The 16,741-nt window shown below is 37.3% G+C and overlaps 1 protein-coding gene across 1 annotated transcript in view; it reads right to left on the reverse strand.

Moving 5' to 3' along the window:
• Positions 1–4,002: 4,002 nt before the first annotated feature.
• atrnl1b (attractin-like 1b) overlaps positions 4,003–16,741 on the reverse strand; it is a 109,082-nt gene continuing 96,343 nt past the window's right edge. The window contains exons 28-29 of the mRNA XM_059531095.1: positions 11,872–11,986; positions 4,003–6,094 (exon numbers count right to left, since the gene is read on the reverse strand). Coding sequence (XP_059387078.1) covers positions 5,970–6,094; positions 11,872–11,986 — 240 coding nt within the window. The 3' untranslated portion in view covers positions 4,003–5,969. The remainder of the gene's footprint in view (positions 6,095–11,871; positions 11,987–16,741) is intronic.

The raw sequence follows: 16,741 nt of genomic DNA on the forward strand, positions 1-16,741 counted from the left end.
TTGATTTCCTTCAAAGCTACAGAAGTATTTGATAACATAAATATAAAGCATTTAATAACACTGTGAAATGTAATACTTAGCAAAAAAGGAATGCCATTAGTTTTTCATACTGTAAGTCTTGATGTTGTTATGCCTATATTAAATTTTAGCATGTAACCAACTAATTTCAGTATTTTGTGTTTCACTTATTAAGACAAAATAAAGTTGATTTATTTAAACAGAATTTTAACACAGGTGAATACCTATTTTTCAAATTGTTATTCACATTCTTTACAACAGCTACTGCATCTTGGTTCAAATTATTATTTTATTCTATATTTTGACTGCTTAACATCAGACAAAGGGACTAGCAAAGACAGATGGATACATAGGGGAGAAAGGTCAGTCAAGAACTCCAAGTGTGGCCATACCTAACTTGTTTTTAAATGGATTATATGTCGTTTCCTAAGACATATGTGCTTGTCACTTGTGATCTCTGAACTCTGACCTCTAAAATGAGAATTATAGTCTTAAGACCATTTGTCAAATATTTCATATGTGAGGGTGGAGAGGTGAAAGGGTCGACCTACGCCCAGCATGCACTCAACATGCTGTACATGACGATTATTCATGGGTTATTTTTCATAGCTTGAAAGCAAAGTGAGGATGGAAGTTGGCAAAGGGACACCGAGATGAGACAGGGACGTGACTCATAGAAGAAGATAGAGCTGAAGATAGGAGGCTCTTTGTTATTACCAACAGCAATTAGGCGTAATGTCTGGTTTCTGCATGGTCTTCAGTGCCATATGCCCAGCTTTCTTTAAAGGGGTCTTGAATTCAGAAAGACAAGGACCAGGTCTGTCTAATTTCTGCTTGCAATCAAGCAAGAAAAAAAATCAACTGACATCAGAAGGGAAATAATGCCATGAGTGAGATAATTCACAGGGAGCATTCATGTCTTCTGCAGGGTCAGCAGGATTTGTGACATGCAATTTCATAAAGGGTTTGTGTTGGCTGAATATTTCAAAAGTTCAAATAAAATGGCCTTGAAAGTAGCCACAAGAAAACAAAGGGGAACAATAGTCACACACACATGCCACCCTGTTCCTCAGAAGTAAAACAGTTTTCCTAAGAAAAAAAAAATTGAAATCCAAGGAAAATTATCATCTGCATGTCTTCATATTTGACCATGGGCAAAATGTACTTCTGAAGGAACTATGTGAAACCCAAACTCTCAAGAAAATCACAGAGAAAAGTGTCATTTCATAGGACACTGCACAGCTCTAAACCTACTAGGCTTTAACACTGTGCTATATACGTTTAAATGAGCACATTGGTGCAGCGATGGTGTATTTTTGTAGGCCAACACGGAAGTTAGTATGAATTGATAAAATAAGTCACAATGTATAAGTCTATATGGGGCAAAACTTTCCAATTATTAAATTCTATAAAGTTGTCTAAATCTTAAGAGAGACGGCTGTTCTAGGTGTATGATGAGTTTACCAATGTAAATCCTGTGGGATTTATCTGTTTATCTCTTACAGAAAAAAAAAAAAAAGAGAGAGTGTGATTATAAACTTTTAAAAAATTTAATGACGAGGCTGCAAAAACAGTAGCGTATAGATGAGTTTACCTGTTTGGCATTATGCTTTTTAATCTAGCCCCTTTTATCCACTTATCACCATCCACCTTTTACAAGACAAGTAAAAGATTTTTTTAAATCAGAAGGGTGTATTACTTGTAAATCATAGAATAGAGCATGAAAATATCTTAAACATGTTATCCACTTTATTTCAGGCATTTAACCAAAAAAATATTTTAGACCATTAAAAAAATAAATTAAAAAAACCTTCATATAGGCGATCAAACATGTAGTGCTAAAATGCAATGGCCTACAAAAATTCATCACCCATGCAGCACTCTATAATCTGCAGATTATAAAAGTTACAGATAATGTGCTCACTATTATTATTACTTAATTATTTACTTCATTTTTACAGTATGTTGTTTACAATATTAGAGATTATTTTGTGTAACAAGTTAAGGCATGCCACAGACTGAACCAGTATTTTATTTGGAACATTTTATTTTAGCACTATGCTTATATATATTCACATATAAATGAAATAAATTAAAACTATTTCCACATAAAATAAAGTGATTTATCCATAAGCATCACTGATTCGCTCTCACCTCCTGTATTACCAACAGGCCACACTCTCATTAATATCTCTTAATGTTACTGCCAGCCACCTTGATTTACGCTGGGCATTTCCTGTCAACTAAAAGCAATAAAGGTACAAGGCATCTCTCAGAGCACTCGTCCACTGACACACCCAGAGATATACGGCCGCACCGGATACACACTCCATGACTCCCCAACCCATTGACTGATACGACTGATCATGACAGATTCATCTATACGGAAATGGCATGTCTCAAGTGCGCATCAAAATATGGGATCAGGTAAAAAAATAGACAAAGGGAGGAGTCCGGAGGAAAATGGATGCTTGGGTAATTTTATATTTCTTTTAACAGTCCCCATGCTGTCATCACTTCAACATTGATTGCAGCTGATCACAAATTCAAATGTTATCATGAGTTCAAGCAGCGTTGACCAAAGACTAATGAGTAGGCTTGGTATTGAATGGTTTCCAGAAGACAGCGAGGAACGCTTTGACATGGAAATGCAAAAACAAGACAGGCTTATCCATCACTGCCTTTGATACATGGTGTGATGCTACGGCTGTCTCCCATCAGCAGGCTGGAAAAACACACATACACGCGCAGATCTGCAGAGTTATCCATACATCTCCTCTGAGTGTCTTTATGGGCATTAGTCAGCTGTGACAGCTCATTCCATCTATGTCAACTGACTAGCCAGGTCTGGTGACTGTCACAGTGAGGCGGATGGAAGAAAGGTGTATATGAAACACCCTTCAGGGATCTAGAATATGCATTGGACATCATGCATCAACCCTAACTTGGGATAAAAATGTAATATTATCAGACTATTATGGCTTTAAAATTGGATTGGATGAACCATTTTTTAGACTGTAGCAATATAAAACAAGTCACAAGGGGTTGTGCATCATCTTTACAGGCTGATTTTTGGATTGATTTGATGACAAAAATTGGATCCTAATACTTAGTGGTGGCAAAACCCCTATGATAATACACCAATGTTCAATAGTTAGGTTTATTAATAATAATAATAAATTACTTAAACGTATTTTTATCAATTTTCAAGGCAACATTTCTAATTTTCTACATTTTCTAATTTCAAGTTGTTGGTTTTTTTTTTTTCATCTTATATTTTTTTTAATCTGAATACCAAAAACTGTTTTAATAGTATTAGTTAATTTCAACAATGGTGCTATATTGTGAATATATCAACATATCAGTTAATAAAAAAAATGTATATTATTATGCAAACAGGTGGCGCCTTACCACTGCTTAGAATAATGGAACGTTGCAATACAACAAAAATAATACATTATGGGAGCCATGCAGTGATATGACTATAAGGTGTTTTGCATCATAATAGCTACTATCTTGAGGATGTTATCAGATCTGTAATGTGGCAGTGTCCAGACAGAATCCAAGATCAGAACTATTTCAATACACACACACTGTGTGACAGGTTATTAATACAATTTTGTATTAATTCACCAAGCTTCTCTCTCTATGATTGTTATGTTGCTTGGCAATGGCAAAAAAAAACCCTAGTTAGGTTAATGAACTGCTTGATGGATGAATTGTATCAATTGAACATTGGCATTTTTTTCATATTGCTGATGTTACCATTTTATAAAAGCAAAGGCACTCAAAGCTGTGGGTTTTAGGCAATCAATTACACATCGCTGACTAACACCCCTTGACTGTGGTAAAATAATAGGCCACTAAAACTGTATTACAGAACACAGATATTTGCTTTGTGGATAACAGGCACAGATCAGATCAGCCCTTTAAAGCCTTGAGACGAGCTCTGTGTATTCACATGTGCTGGAATGATCCAAGGACTTATGAATATTCAAGTGTTTTATTTTTCCATTCACCTGTAAAATACAATGAAGATTAATGATATGCACTGAGGGATGAATGAATCTGTCTTTTTTTTCCTCTCAGGTACAGTGAGATGATTCCTGTGTAATCAGTCTGTAGAATTCCTGTGTGAATCTACAAAATAGCTCCAAAACTAAATTACACAGCGTGACCTGAAAAGTAAGTTCTAAATGCCCAGAATAATCTAGATAAGCAGCTTCTGTTTACATCTATCCCTAAAAAAACAGACACCAACATGAACAGAGTTAGTTACATGAGTAACTTGTCAATTAATCAAATCAGAGGTATTACACAGGAATCAATTAGATACAAAAACAGTTCAACATTGTAAAAGACATGATTATTTCTCATTAACGTCATGTACAGAGGGTGGACCTAAAATACTTATTGACCTTTTAATATCCTTTATTACCAGCAAAATGCAAAATACAAACAAAAACATTGAAGTAGCTACATGACGAGAAACAGAGCAATTCACAGATTCAAATGTTCAAATCCATCTAAAGCAAACGAGTGATGATAAGGATTGCTGTACACTTTTTGCTGTTGCCACAGAGGAAAACACAGTCACCTGGACATCCTGTTTTACCCACGAAGGGCTCAGGCTCGGTCCTAACGATGCGTTAATCAGGTAGAGCAAGGCTGAGGATTTCAGAAGATTCAGATCCAGTTGTATGGTGAGTCCTGGTAAACCTGCTCTCAGAAAGCTCTCACTGCTTTAAGACTTCAATCCTTGAATGTAGAAACAGTCTAAATACACCCTCACCTGCTGGTCTCCTCAAAATCGTCCTCTGTTGACGTTCACAATATGTGAAACTTAAGAATACAAAAGTTCCTTATAAAGAAATGAAGCATTACTGCAAAGTTATGAGTCACTGTTCATTTAAATCTGTACCGCTGCAAAATGACAATAAAAATAAGTTCCCTAGCATTTCCTTAACAATACTATACACCCGTTGTGATGCATCTGCTGAAGTAAATTCTCCAGGTTTGTCAGTTCAGCGAGACACGATTTCATCCTATAGTATGACTTATCTCTGTGATTTACGACTGACACTCGGTTTCACCCGCACCAGCTGTCTCCTCTACATTATGGCGCAGCTAACATGTGCAATATTTCAAGACATGAAGAAGTTCTTCGTGTGACACGTAACCCAAAAACTGTTTCAAATTTTCAAGCATAGTGTGAGTGGTCCATGCAAAGTCTTCACAAGAAGAGCGCAAGAATTAAATGTGTGAAACCTATCTAGCTAAAAACAGATGTGATCCACTCCTAACACAAGTTTACCAAGCATGAGACTATCAGCAGCAGAACGTCATTAGCTTACACAACAGATAGCTTCCACGCCATGGTAAACATTTCTACTGTATAGTCCATCTCTTAAATAAAATGTCAAAATAGTTAAAAATTTTTTAGGAAAACAGAAGTCTAGTTGGCGAGAATAGAAATAGGTGAGCAACCCGTACACAAAACTGGCAACCATCCCGAGACTACCAGAACGCTACTTCTGGCTTAGAAAGACACTCTGGTCCATAATGTACAAACTATGCTAGAGGCACATCTGTGCTTGGTGTACAGCTGATGGGAGACCATTAGAGAGACCCTCAATGTTCAGAAGGCCTTGAGAAGACAGAAATCACTGTAGGGAAAGGGCACAACTGAATCAAAAAGCAGCCTGTCGATTTGTTCAGATGAAGTCGAGCTTGTAATGTTTGAGCTTGAGCAGATGGTGAAAACAAGGTCGTTTGAAATGGAGGAGATCTATTTTCAACTGATGTGGAGAGATAAAGTGTATGTTCAGTGGAAATATAGGGCACTCTGTCACCCCCCTCACATGGGGCTGCTCTAGGCCTCCGTCTGCCTGAAGCAGCACAAGAGAGGAGGTCGATGTGGTAAAGGACAGCCCGCCGAGGCCTCAGACGATTCAAACACAGGTGCCCTGGTGAGCGGGAGGCAGAGCTTTGCGGTTCTTCCAGCCTTGGCTTTTCTCTTTGAAGTCCATGGGCTTCTGCTGGGGCGTGTCGATAAGAGCGCTGGCGATGGCTATACCTGCAGACAACACAGAACAAACAAGCTCAGGGTCAGAGAGTCGCAGAGAGCGTTCAAAAGCAAAAACTGTTAATTTGCATGTCAAAGCAAAGTTATTTAAAAAAGGGACAATGGTAACTTAAAGCGTTCTCTTTCAAAAGAACAACTATCAGTTCGTTCATTTTTAAAGACCGATTTTTGACACTTATGCATAAAGAAGAGCCTTGGAAAATTTGGAAACTACTCCTTGTTCAATGTCAAGGTCACTGGTTTCAAGAAGCATCACTTTTTTTTTTATTCTGTAGCCACTTTCTCTCATTCTAGGATGGGGATGGGGGTTTGAAGTGAGCTAGACTCCCAGCACCCTATGTTTCGCGCCAGGATTCTGTCACGGACTGTTGTGGTCAAAACCATGGCCGCAACCCCAAAGCCATTTTTCAAAGCAGCATCTCACAAATCATCCTGCAAACACAACGGCCACTTCTGTGCTAGTCTGGCACTGCTCCCTCCCTGATATTGAAGCAATACAATTATCAGAGGGGAACAATTCATTACTTCAGACAGGCCAGGGCAAAAGGAATTGAATTCAGCACACCAGTGTGAAGCCGGAGCTTCAAGCGTTCAGGCAAAGAGGATTTACATCCAAGAACAACCTGAGCCTCAGACAGTTACACACTGCCCTACATCGATTTATTACCCATCACACCTGGGCCTCAGGGAGGAATGTGAAAACTACACGTCTGTCAACAGAACAGTTCTGGGAAAGTGTGCAGTGTACGCCTACTACTGGCGTGCTTTTAGAGCCGGTTTTGCATGAACTTTAACTGATCACAATTCAGGTCAAAAAGGCTCGGACATGAGTAAGTAAAGGTAGGTCAGTAAAATAAAAAAATAAAATAAAATAAATGCTGCTAGATAAAAAAAAAACAAAGGAAAAAAAAACAGGAAATCGGGTCAGATTGTGAGGATTTTAGAATACAAAAGTTTGCTAACTTGCTGAGCTGCGAAAATGGCTTCAGAAATTCTTGAATTTTAGATTTAAAAAACCCAAACATTAAGAAAAACTACAAGCACATATATCCACATTTTTTCTTTATTATGCTTCAACAAAATGATTTAGTGTTATATAAAGCCAGTCATGGATGTTTTCCTACTGAAATCCCAATGAGAAGGGAAAGAAGTCACTTATTTGATCACACATGCATGTAATGAGCAAACATCCAGTTGATTTTGTTAGCCATGCGCAAAACGAGAAAGACCTTCAGTACCATGGAAAACTCCTAGGATCTGTGAATATAATCAATATGGTTAGAAGTGATCAGCAGCTGTCTGTTGTCTGAGTTCATTATCATGTCCCAGCGCTAGGTCGAGTGAGAGGCTGTTTCAGTTATATTTATATATATATATATATATATATATATATATATATATATATATATATATATATAAAGGGGTTACCATGTTTTCATTCTCAGGATCAGGTGATACACCGCTTAATCCTAGCAGACAAATACCTAAACATCCATCCTGCTGTGAAACTTCCAAAAAGATTAACCAAAACAAAGCTCTTTGACGATAAAGTGCATTTTTACACCTCAGTCTCTCTCTCCTTTTATTTCTCTCTCTATATCTGATGTAACTCTCTCCAAAAGTGCTCATGATGAACTTCAACAGCCCAGCAAGCAGCCACTCTAAAGTTTTCAGTGCGATGAAATTACAACAAAGCTCAGTCTCGACAGATCCAACTTTCTTTAGATTTCACAAAAATACTCTTTTTGTGCATATCAGTTGTTGTTACACAGTAAAAAACGTTGGGTTGTTTTTTTAACCTAACCATTGGGTTACACACATTGGGTCAATGTGTTGGGTTATCTTAAAATTTGTTGGGTCATTTTTTTTCCGTCGTTGGGTTATTTTTAGTTATATCCCAACTGTTGGGTTTAATATGTTTCCCACTTCACTCCGTTCAAATTGTAACGGTCCAGTCAGTGACTCCAGCAGCAGCCTGCATGATTATGAAAGGTAAGTAACTGTTAATATAATCGTATGATGTATATAACTGTTATAACATTAAGTAATGTGTCTGCCATATGTGAAGCCATATTCTTCTTAGTGCACCAGCACTAATTAATTGCACAGTAAAAGTGTTTTAATGGTTTATTCATATTGAATATTGTTATGCATCTATTAGAATACCCTATAATTACAGCAATGTATCTTATGAAGCTAGATTGATTGACATGTTTTTTAAATGTATTGTACTAAATGTGTTTATACTTATGTTTTAGACAATTGACTTTTTCGTGAAGGAAAAATTGCAACAATAGAATTTCTGCCTGTTAACTGAAACATTTCAAGGTAAGTAACCTATTTAAATTAATGATACATAAGTTTTCAATTTTACTTAGACCTATGACTTCCAAATATTATGAAAAAAAGACAAATGAGGTGAAATAAGTGTATTGCCGCATTCCGTCCAACAAAGCTTCCTTCCATTTACAGTGTACTTTTGTTCCTTCCTACAAGTCCAAATTAGTTAAAGGGTAAAGGGTGGTAAAATTTACTCACATTACCCGCAAATATTGACACAAATTTTCTGGAGGGAGTGAAAACTGGTTTAGTCCATCTCTTGCAAATGCAAATGATAGTAGATCCCCACAAAGACTGTTAAAATTTAAACTAAGCTTATTTTTTTATTTATTTGTGCTTTCTCTGTACTTTTGTCATTTAAAGGCCTTCGTGCAGAAATGGTCTTTAAAACCCTTTCTGCCATCTGCACCATACCACACAAATGGAAAAATGGTGTGCACATCATACACGGAAATGAAGCGGTCCTTCCTTGACATTCAACCTGTAAGTAAAAGCAAAACTTAAAATTACAGTGCCCTGTGTAGTCAAGTCACCTTTATTTATTTTGTATAAGACACACGTTGTTCAATACAAATCGTTCCAAGAAAATACTAAAAAAAAAAAAAAGGATGACAGAATTTACATTTTTGGGTGAATTATAACTTTAACTAATTTAAATTCGCTATAGCTTTTAACTCATTTAAATTCACTAATTTGTAAAGTGAGTGTATCAATGAAATATCATCACAATGCATGTTAACTGAACTTTTTTTTGTAATTCTTTTAAGGTTGGCACTAATTAGTGCTGTACTTGAATCACAAGACAATCCAGAATCCACATGTCCTGGTGGCTTGGTGACAAGGAAAACTTCTCCCAAGTTTTTATTATTTTAAACAGGCAGGCGATGGAACAGGAGATGATACTACAAGCAGTCGATCTGTGTTTCAAACATTTCTTTGTATATGACATCTACTACCCAAAGCCCTCTGCTCATATTTGAGAGTTTTTGGAACACACAGTCTTTAATAGTTTCTTCTGCACACTGTCTCCTCAAAAACTTTGTATTTATTAATCAGTAAAAAACTTTATTTTATTGATCATCAGTAGGTTCAGCAGCTAGTATATTGATTTCATGATTATTTTTGTTTTATTATAATATGTTATGTTAATTTTATTTGAAAGTCGTAACATTTGCCAAGTGTGGTAACCCATACTCAGAATTGGTGCTCTGCATTTAACCCATCCAAGTGCACACACAAAGCAGTGAGAAGTGAACACACCCCCGGAGCAGTGGGCAACTATAGATCCAGCGCCCGGGGAGCAACTGGGGGTTCAGTGCCTTGCTCAAGGGCACTTCAGCCATGGGTATTGAGGGAGGAAGAGAGCGCTGTTCATTCACTCCCTCCACCTACAACTCCTGCCAGCACCGAGACTCAAACCTGCGACTTTCGGGTTACAGGTCCAACTCTCTAACCATTAGGCCACAGCTGTGAACTCTATTTGCAAATTTGTGTGTTTTGATATGAATATGAATTGACACATTTGTACATCTTGAAAATTTCAGTTGTATTTTTACACATTCTTGTACATTTAAATAAAATATTTAAAAATATATTTGTAAATGTGTTATTTGCATATTAAAATAAAATCTGTAATTTACAACAAAAGTAGTTTCAAAATATGGTTGTGTTAAGTATTTTTTAATAAAAATACTGATGTTAATTAATATAAATAATTAACTCAACTGTTGGGTAACTTTTAACCCAACAGGATTTAACCCTATGGGTTGGATTGAAATAACCCATAGATGGGAAGGCGCTATACCAACACATAGTTGGGTTACAGGTTGGGTTATTTTTAACCCAACATTTTTTAGTGTGTATGTGCTGTTATATGTTGCCTCTATTTTGTGCATGTCAAACAAAAGAGAAGCTATTAGAGAAGCTTTACTGAAACAAAAGTTATTGTTTTTTCTTCTCCAGATCAGTCAAGTTCCTGGGGAGGAAGTCAAGCTTAAAGGGACAAGGTCCCATAAAGCAGCATGTTGACTGACAGCCCTGCTGAGAAGAGGAGGGGGTAAAAGGTTTTTATTCTTAGTCCAATCTTATCACTCTGCAGTTCTCAAAGCCAGACAGAGTTCTATGAGACAGACCTCCAGCTGACATGGCTTTTAAAGTACCTCTGTCTAAATATATGCGCGGGTGAGATGTCAGTACAAGCTCTCTGAAAAAGTGTTGTCAGGTGAAGGTGAATGAAAAAGATGAGGGAAAAAATACAGAAACTGGACACCATCATTGAATCGATTTTTTGTTTTTGTTTGTTTGTATATTGGTAGAGGTGTGTTTGTTTGTTACAAGACAATCCTTTGTCTAAGAGTCAAGAACAATGAGAGGTGCAATATCTCCTCAGATTTTCTTGGTCCAATAAGCTTTAACAGACTGGATCTTTTTTATTCAAGATATAGACAGGAGACATTCAGACTCACAGCGGATATGACCTGGACATTTGAAAACTTCTCTGACTTCTTGCATGAGAATAATTCCCACACAGGGAAAAAACCAGACTGCAACATAATAAGTGAGCAGCAGGCATGTTAATTTGGCGTAAAACATTAACTGAGAAGCTGCCTGTAAGATGTCAGAGTTTTACATTTCAGTAAAATTTTATGCTAGGGATAAACCTACCATGCATACTTGGAGGATAAACCACCAAAAAACATATAGAAATAATTGGGATACACAATATATCAGTACAATATCAGTCTTCTGTGGAAATCAGAGATTTTTGTTTACTATATCGGTATAGTTCGATATTTGATATTTTCTCAATTTGTAAACTTAGATAACCTTTGTTGTAATGCTCACTAAAAGGATAATCTTCCACACTAATAATTTAATAATTAATTATATTATAATTTAATAAAATTATACAATTCATTGCTGTAATGCTAGTAACACTGGTAATTTAACAATTTAATTTAATTATAATTTAATCATTTATTACCACTGTTAATATTTAACAAATCTCCAAAATCATATTAATAATTAGCATTAGAGTTTTTTTTTTGTTTTTTTTTAGCCAAAATAATTTAGGTTAAGAATTGGGATATTAGCAACAGCACCAAAATAATTATAGTCTTATGGGTGTTGGCCTGATTTTTAATACTGGTACATCCTTAAGAAGAATTTTAGAACAACTGACTTCCTGTGATAAAAATTATTATAATAAGTATTTTGAGTGTGCACAATGCTCCTAGCTTAATTTTCCTATAATCTGCGAGCAAAATAAGGAGGTGCACCATGATATAGTAATGTACCAGATGCTTATACATTTACATTTATGCATTTGGCAGATACTTTTATCCAAAAAGACCATGCCCTACTGTTTTAGAAAGGCTCCTTGTAAGACAAGGTACATAAAAGTGGGGACAGCTTTCAAAATTACTGACCTGACTGGCCGGGTGGAGGAACACCAGATGCCACTCTTGGGAGGCTCATTAGCACTGTGAGCACTGCAGCTTTACCCCCTGAACAGGGTTCCACGGCAACTGGCTTGGGCGGTCCCTGTGCGGAGATCAGAGGAGAGGAAATGTGTTATCTATAACAAGCCTCCTCCTGAACACATCACCATCAGTCACAAATGTCACATTACTCAGTGTGAGCCGAGATTGTAGGATGTCTCTCGTATGTCGACAGAAAAGGAAAATCCACATCCTGATAATCTCAGTAACAAATCATCTCCCTGAAACTCAACACGTGTGATGTTGTGTGTGTGGGATATTGTCTTTAAGATTCCCTAAGCTCATTAATACCCTCATCTCTGGCCTTCCACACACACTCTGACTCAGCTGTAGAGTGGCTTTATTCACCATTTAAAGAGAGTGCCTCTTCAAGAGCTCTTTCAAGAACGTGATGCTGGAACATAGACTTTGGCAGCCGATGGCTCTCCACAAAATGAAGCTTTAATATAAAAAAAAAAAAGTGAACAGACGCCAACTATTATTTTCTGGTGCTAATCGAGTCTATGAATTTAGTGCCAGCTGTCAAAACAACAAAGTTACCCTAAGGTACATTGCTCTAAAGCAGGAATATTTAATACAAATCTGGCCCTTTCCCACCTCTATATAATTATGGCAATTATTGAAGCACACAAAAGACATTTAATTGAGCTCTCTGTGGCTTTGGACTGATATGCAAATCATTAAAATGTTTTGTGTGTGCGTGTGTGTGTGTGTGTGTGTGTGTGTGTGTGTGTGTGTGTGTGTGTGTGTGTGGGTGTGTCCTATTGCATCGTATCACACAACCAAACAGACCATCAAAATCTGCCTATATCTATTTTTCATTTTCAATTAACAATACAGGCACAAGTCAGGAGATGGATACAAAAACATTTAAATGGCTTTATCAATGCCTAGAAGCACAGTAAAGTATTAGGTATTTGGTACAACACAGACCCTCCCTGGGTCAAATACAGCTCACCCTCCAAATAACAGCATTCCTACAGTAAAGTATGGAAGTGGTAATGTCCTGTTATGGGGATGTTTCTCTGCAGAAGGGACTGGAGCACTTGTCAGGATAGAATGAAAAACGGATGGGGCAAAATTCCATCAAACTGTAGAGGAATAGCTGATGCCCTACAGTATGCCAGAAAGTTGTCAATGGGAAGGTTTACCTTTCAACATGACAATGACCCAAACCACACAGCAAGAAAGTGGGGAACAAATGCACAAATATATGCATCAATGCAAATGCACAAAAGCATAACCTTTTTGGCAAGGCAATTTTTTGTATTGCCTAATAAAATCATAGAGAATGTATTCTGTTCTTAAATGAAAGAATGCCCAAGTGTATCGCTTTCTCTCATTTTGTGAGAGAACTCATGGAACATCAAGGCATAGGCGTGGAGGGGCTTGTGAAAGGTCAAATTAAGCTTGCACTGACAGTGATGTCCGTCAAGCCCAGCGGACAGAGGCTGTTATCAGAGCAAAATCTGTCTCTTTGAGAGGAAAAGAGGCCACTTGTGTTGCACTTAAAAAGTTCAAAGCCATTGTTTCTGAGTGACAGGGGTGGCAGGGGGCGTCTAGCTTCTCTTCTAGCTCCTTGATTCCACCGTGTGAAGAATATCATTGTTTTTTCTCGATTTTCTCTCTCTCCTAAACACTGCATGTTATTTCTTCATCAAAATCAGTCTGTAGTCTGTAGAGATATATCCTTCCCTTACTAAAGGCCTAAGATCTTAAGGACAAGGTTAAGTTTACACCATGGAAAAAAAAATAACCATAAAGATGGTTGTCGATACAATCATTTGCTCTGCTAGCCAGACTATAGGGGTCTAGTCTCTAATCCACCACAGAGCACCATATTTATAATAAGTGATAGACAGAACTAACCACAATATTTTGACAGTGGCCTCAAGACCCTTCACACTAACCATTATACACGGATGAATCCTATTGCTTTTGAATGATAGAGAAAACCTCATTATTTCTACCAAAACACACCAATTACAGTAAGTGATTACTGCTAAATATAACACTTAATTACTTCTCTCCAATTTCAACCCTATACTTGCACACCCATTTCAGGCCAGTGCTATTGTCTGAGCTTGGTATTAAAGATCCATTTCAATTTCACACCCAAACATGCAAGCAAGAAAAAAAACATCATGTTCACTGCTTTGTAACATTTTAATGTTTGTTCTGTTAGTGTAGTGTAGTAAATCTAGGGTTCATCTTTTAAAATGTTTTCTATAGTATATAGCCTATGTCTTTTATACCTAAAAAATATTAATTAAATATTGCTTGATTAATTATTATTCTTTTTTTATCAAATATAATTTAGTGTATAAAATAAATCAATACACAACCACAAGGCTCAAAACTACTCCTTTATACAACAAAAGCAATCCATCAAAGATGAATCCTATTTATAGAATGCCTATAAAACATCCATCACATAATACCTGACACAAAAAGACCCTAAAACGTTCTCATTAATCTGCTTTGAGTTTGTGGGGACAATGTATTCAAATGTATAAACCATATAAAACCACCTAACAAGAACTTCATTCCACCCAACAACTTCAAACAATCAGACAAATCCATTTTCATGCACTTATGGTTTCAGATTCAGTGATATTTGTCACATTCACATTAGCTTTGCACCATACAGATTAGAGTAATCCAATTGCAGGCCATTTAGAAAGCAATGCTATGACACAGCTAATGAATAACAACCCTTTTTAGAGTCCTACTCGCAAGCTCAGCTAAGGTTAGTTAGAAAAACAAGATTACAGCGGATTACATTACAGCACACATGCTGCAATAATGCACTGGAAAAGGTCATTTAAAAGGTTTTCATAAATTCATAACTCATGCAGTTTGCACAACAGACATGAATACAACCTTAAATACTGGCCCATTTTGAGAAGAGCTTTTACTTTTATGAGTGATTGGACTTTACCTTTTAGTCACTATACTATAGACTATGTGCAAGTATTATAAATATTGCATTTACAAAAGCTCAAAAAAATGGGGTCAATAAGATTTTTATTCAACAGTCAAGGACACAATAAATTGATCAAAAAAGTGACAGTAAAGGCATTTATAATATTTACTTTACTTATTCATCCACATCAATAGCCCTGCTCATGAATAAGCCAAAAAAATAAAAATCTTATTTAAAAACACTCACCTATGACTATGAAAATGAGGGTCAAATCCAGAAAACTGAATGCTTATGACAGACTTGAATATTTTGTCTTGGTAAAAAACATGAAAGACTATAAAAAGATATAAAACAGATGTCTCGTACAAACCCTGCAGGTTTACAACTAATTGAGGGCCAACTCCATCCCACTCTACTGCATTGACTAACCTGATGAAACAACTCAGCGCCATTGAGCCACATGCAAATTAGACAGGGAGACAAACAGGCTGATGAGAGACACTTTATGGGCCATGTCTTCATGTCTCGCTTTGTCTTTATATAGTTAATTTACTGGTTTTCCACCTTGTATCTCTCAATGTGGCCGACTGGTGAATTTCTAGTATTCTTATGACTGCATTCTATCCCTTGTTTCATTATTTTGGTGTCTTTGTTCCATCCAACTTTAATTTCCTCTCTTCTCTTTACACGTTTAAAAATATGGGGAAGTCGTGGCCTAATGGTTAGAGAGTCGGACTCCCAATCGAAAGGTTGTGAGATCGAGTCCCGGGCCGGCAGGAATTGTGGGTGGGGGGAGTGCATGTACAGTTCTCTCTCCACCCTCAATACCACGACTTAGGTGCCCTTGAGCAAGGCATCGAACCCCCAACTGCTCCCCGGGCGCCGCAGCATAAATGGCTGCCCACTGCTCCGGGTGTGTGCTCACAGTGTGTGTGTGTGTTCACTGCTCTGTGTGTGTGCATTTCGGATGGGTTAAATGCAGAGCACAAATTCTGAGTATGGGTCACCATACTTGGCTGAATGTCACTTCATATGTCACAATATCTGCTGCCAAAGATGCAGCCGATAAGCTACTGCTGCTGTGAGTATTAAGCAGCAGAGAATGAAAATGGAAATGCAAACAAGGTCATAAAGCAACAGGACAGTCCTCTTCATCTATGTGTTTCTCCAGCTTTTAATGGCTGACAGAGCATCTCATTTGCATGGCTAACAGCCGTATTCACAGTGACAGGGAGCATACAGCACCGGTCTGTATATAAGAGCTAACTATTGAGCACTCTTAAACACAAAAACGGCTATGTACACAGTATAATTTAAACAGCCCTCTCTTTGTTGCCTGGTGACAGCCTCCATCCATCATACTCTAAAACTGTTAACGGGCCCATATGTTGTGCGCTGGTCGTGATGGCAGAGCAGCATCTGTGTCATCTGCACCATTTTAAAATGGCCAGCCTCACATTGGCCTTATAACGCACTTCTGCTGACCTCGATGCACAACAATTTTTTTCTCCAGTCCAGTAGAGCCCAACATAAACCAGACCAGTCTGGCCTAATGCAAAGCCAGAGTGGCCTAACCATGACCTGTGGCAGATGCAAACTGACCATGTAGAGATTACAGAAGAAGCATTTTCGTCATGTATATTGCAAAAATCGTGCGGGACAGTGAGCAGGCAGGTTCAATATTGCCTATGTTTTGTCTGGGGGTGTAACAGTACACATATTTTTATTGAAAAAAATGTTGGTATGGCTCTTTCGGTTCTGCACGGATGTATACCAAATGAATGCCATGTTATTTTATCCACTTTTACACAACTTCTGTGTGTGTCAAACGTATTTAGAAACTGTTGGAAAACAGCGCAATCCAATTTATAT

Source organism: Carassius carassius, chromosome 39, assembly GCF_963082965.1.
Source record: "Carassius carassius chromosome 39, fCarCar2.1, whole genome shotgun sequence".
NCBI lineage: Eukaryota > Metazoa > Chordata > Actinopteri > Cypriniformes > Cyprinidae > Carassius > Carassius carassius.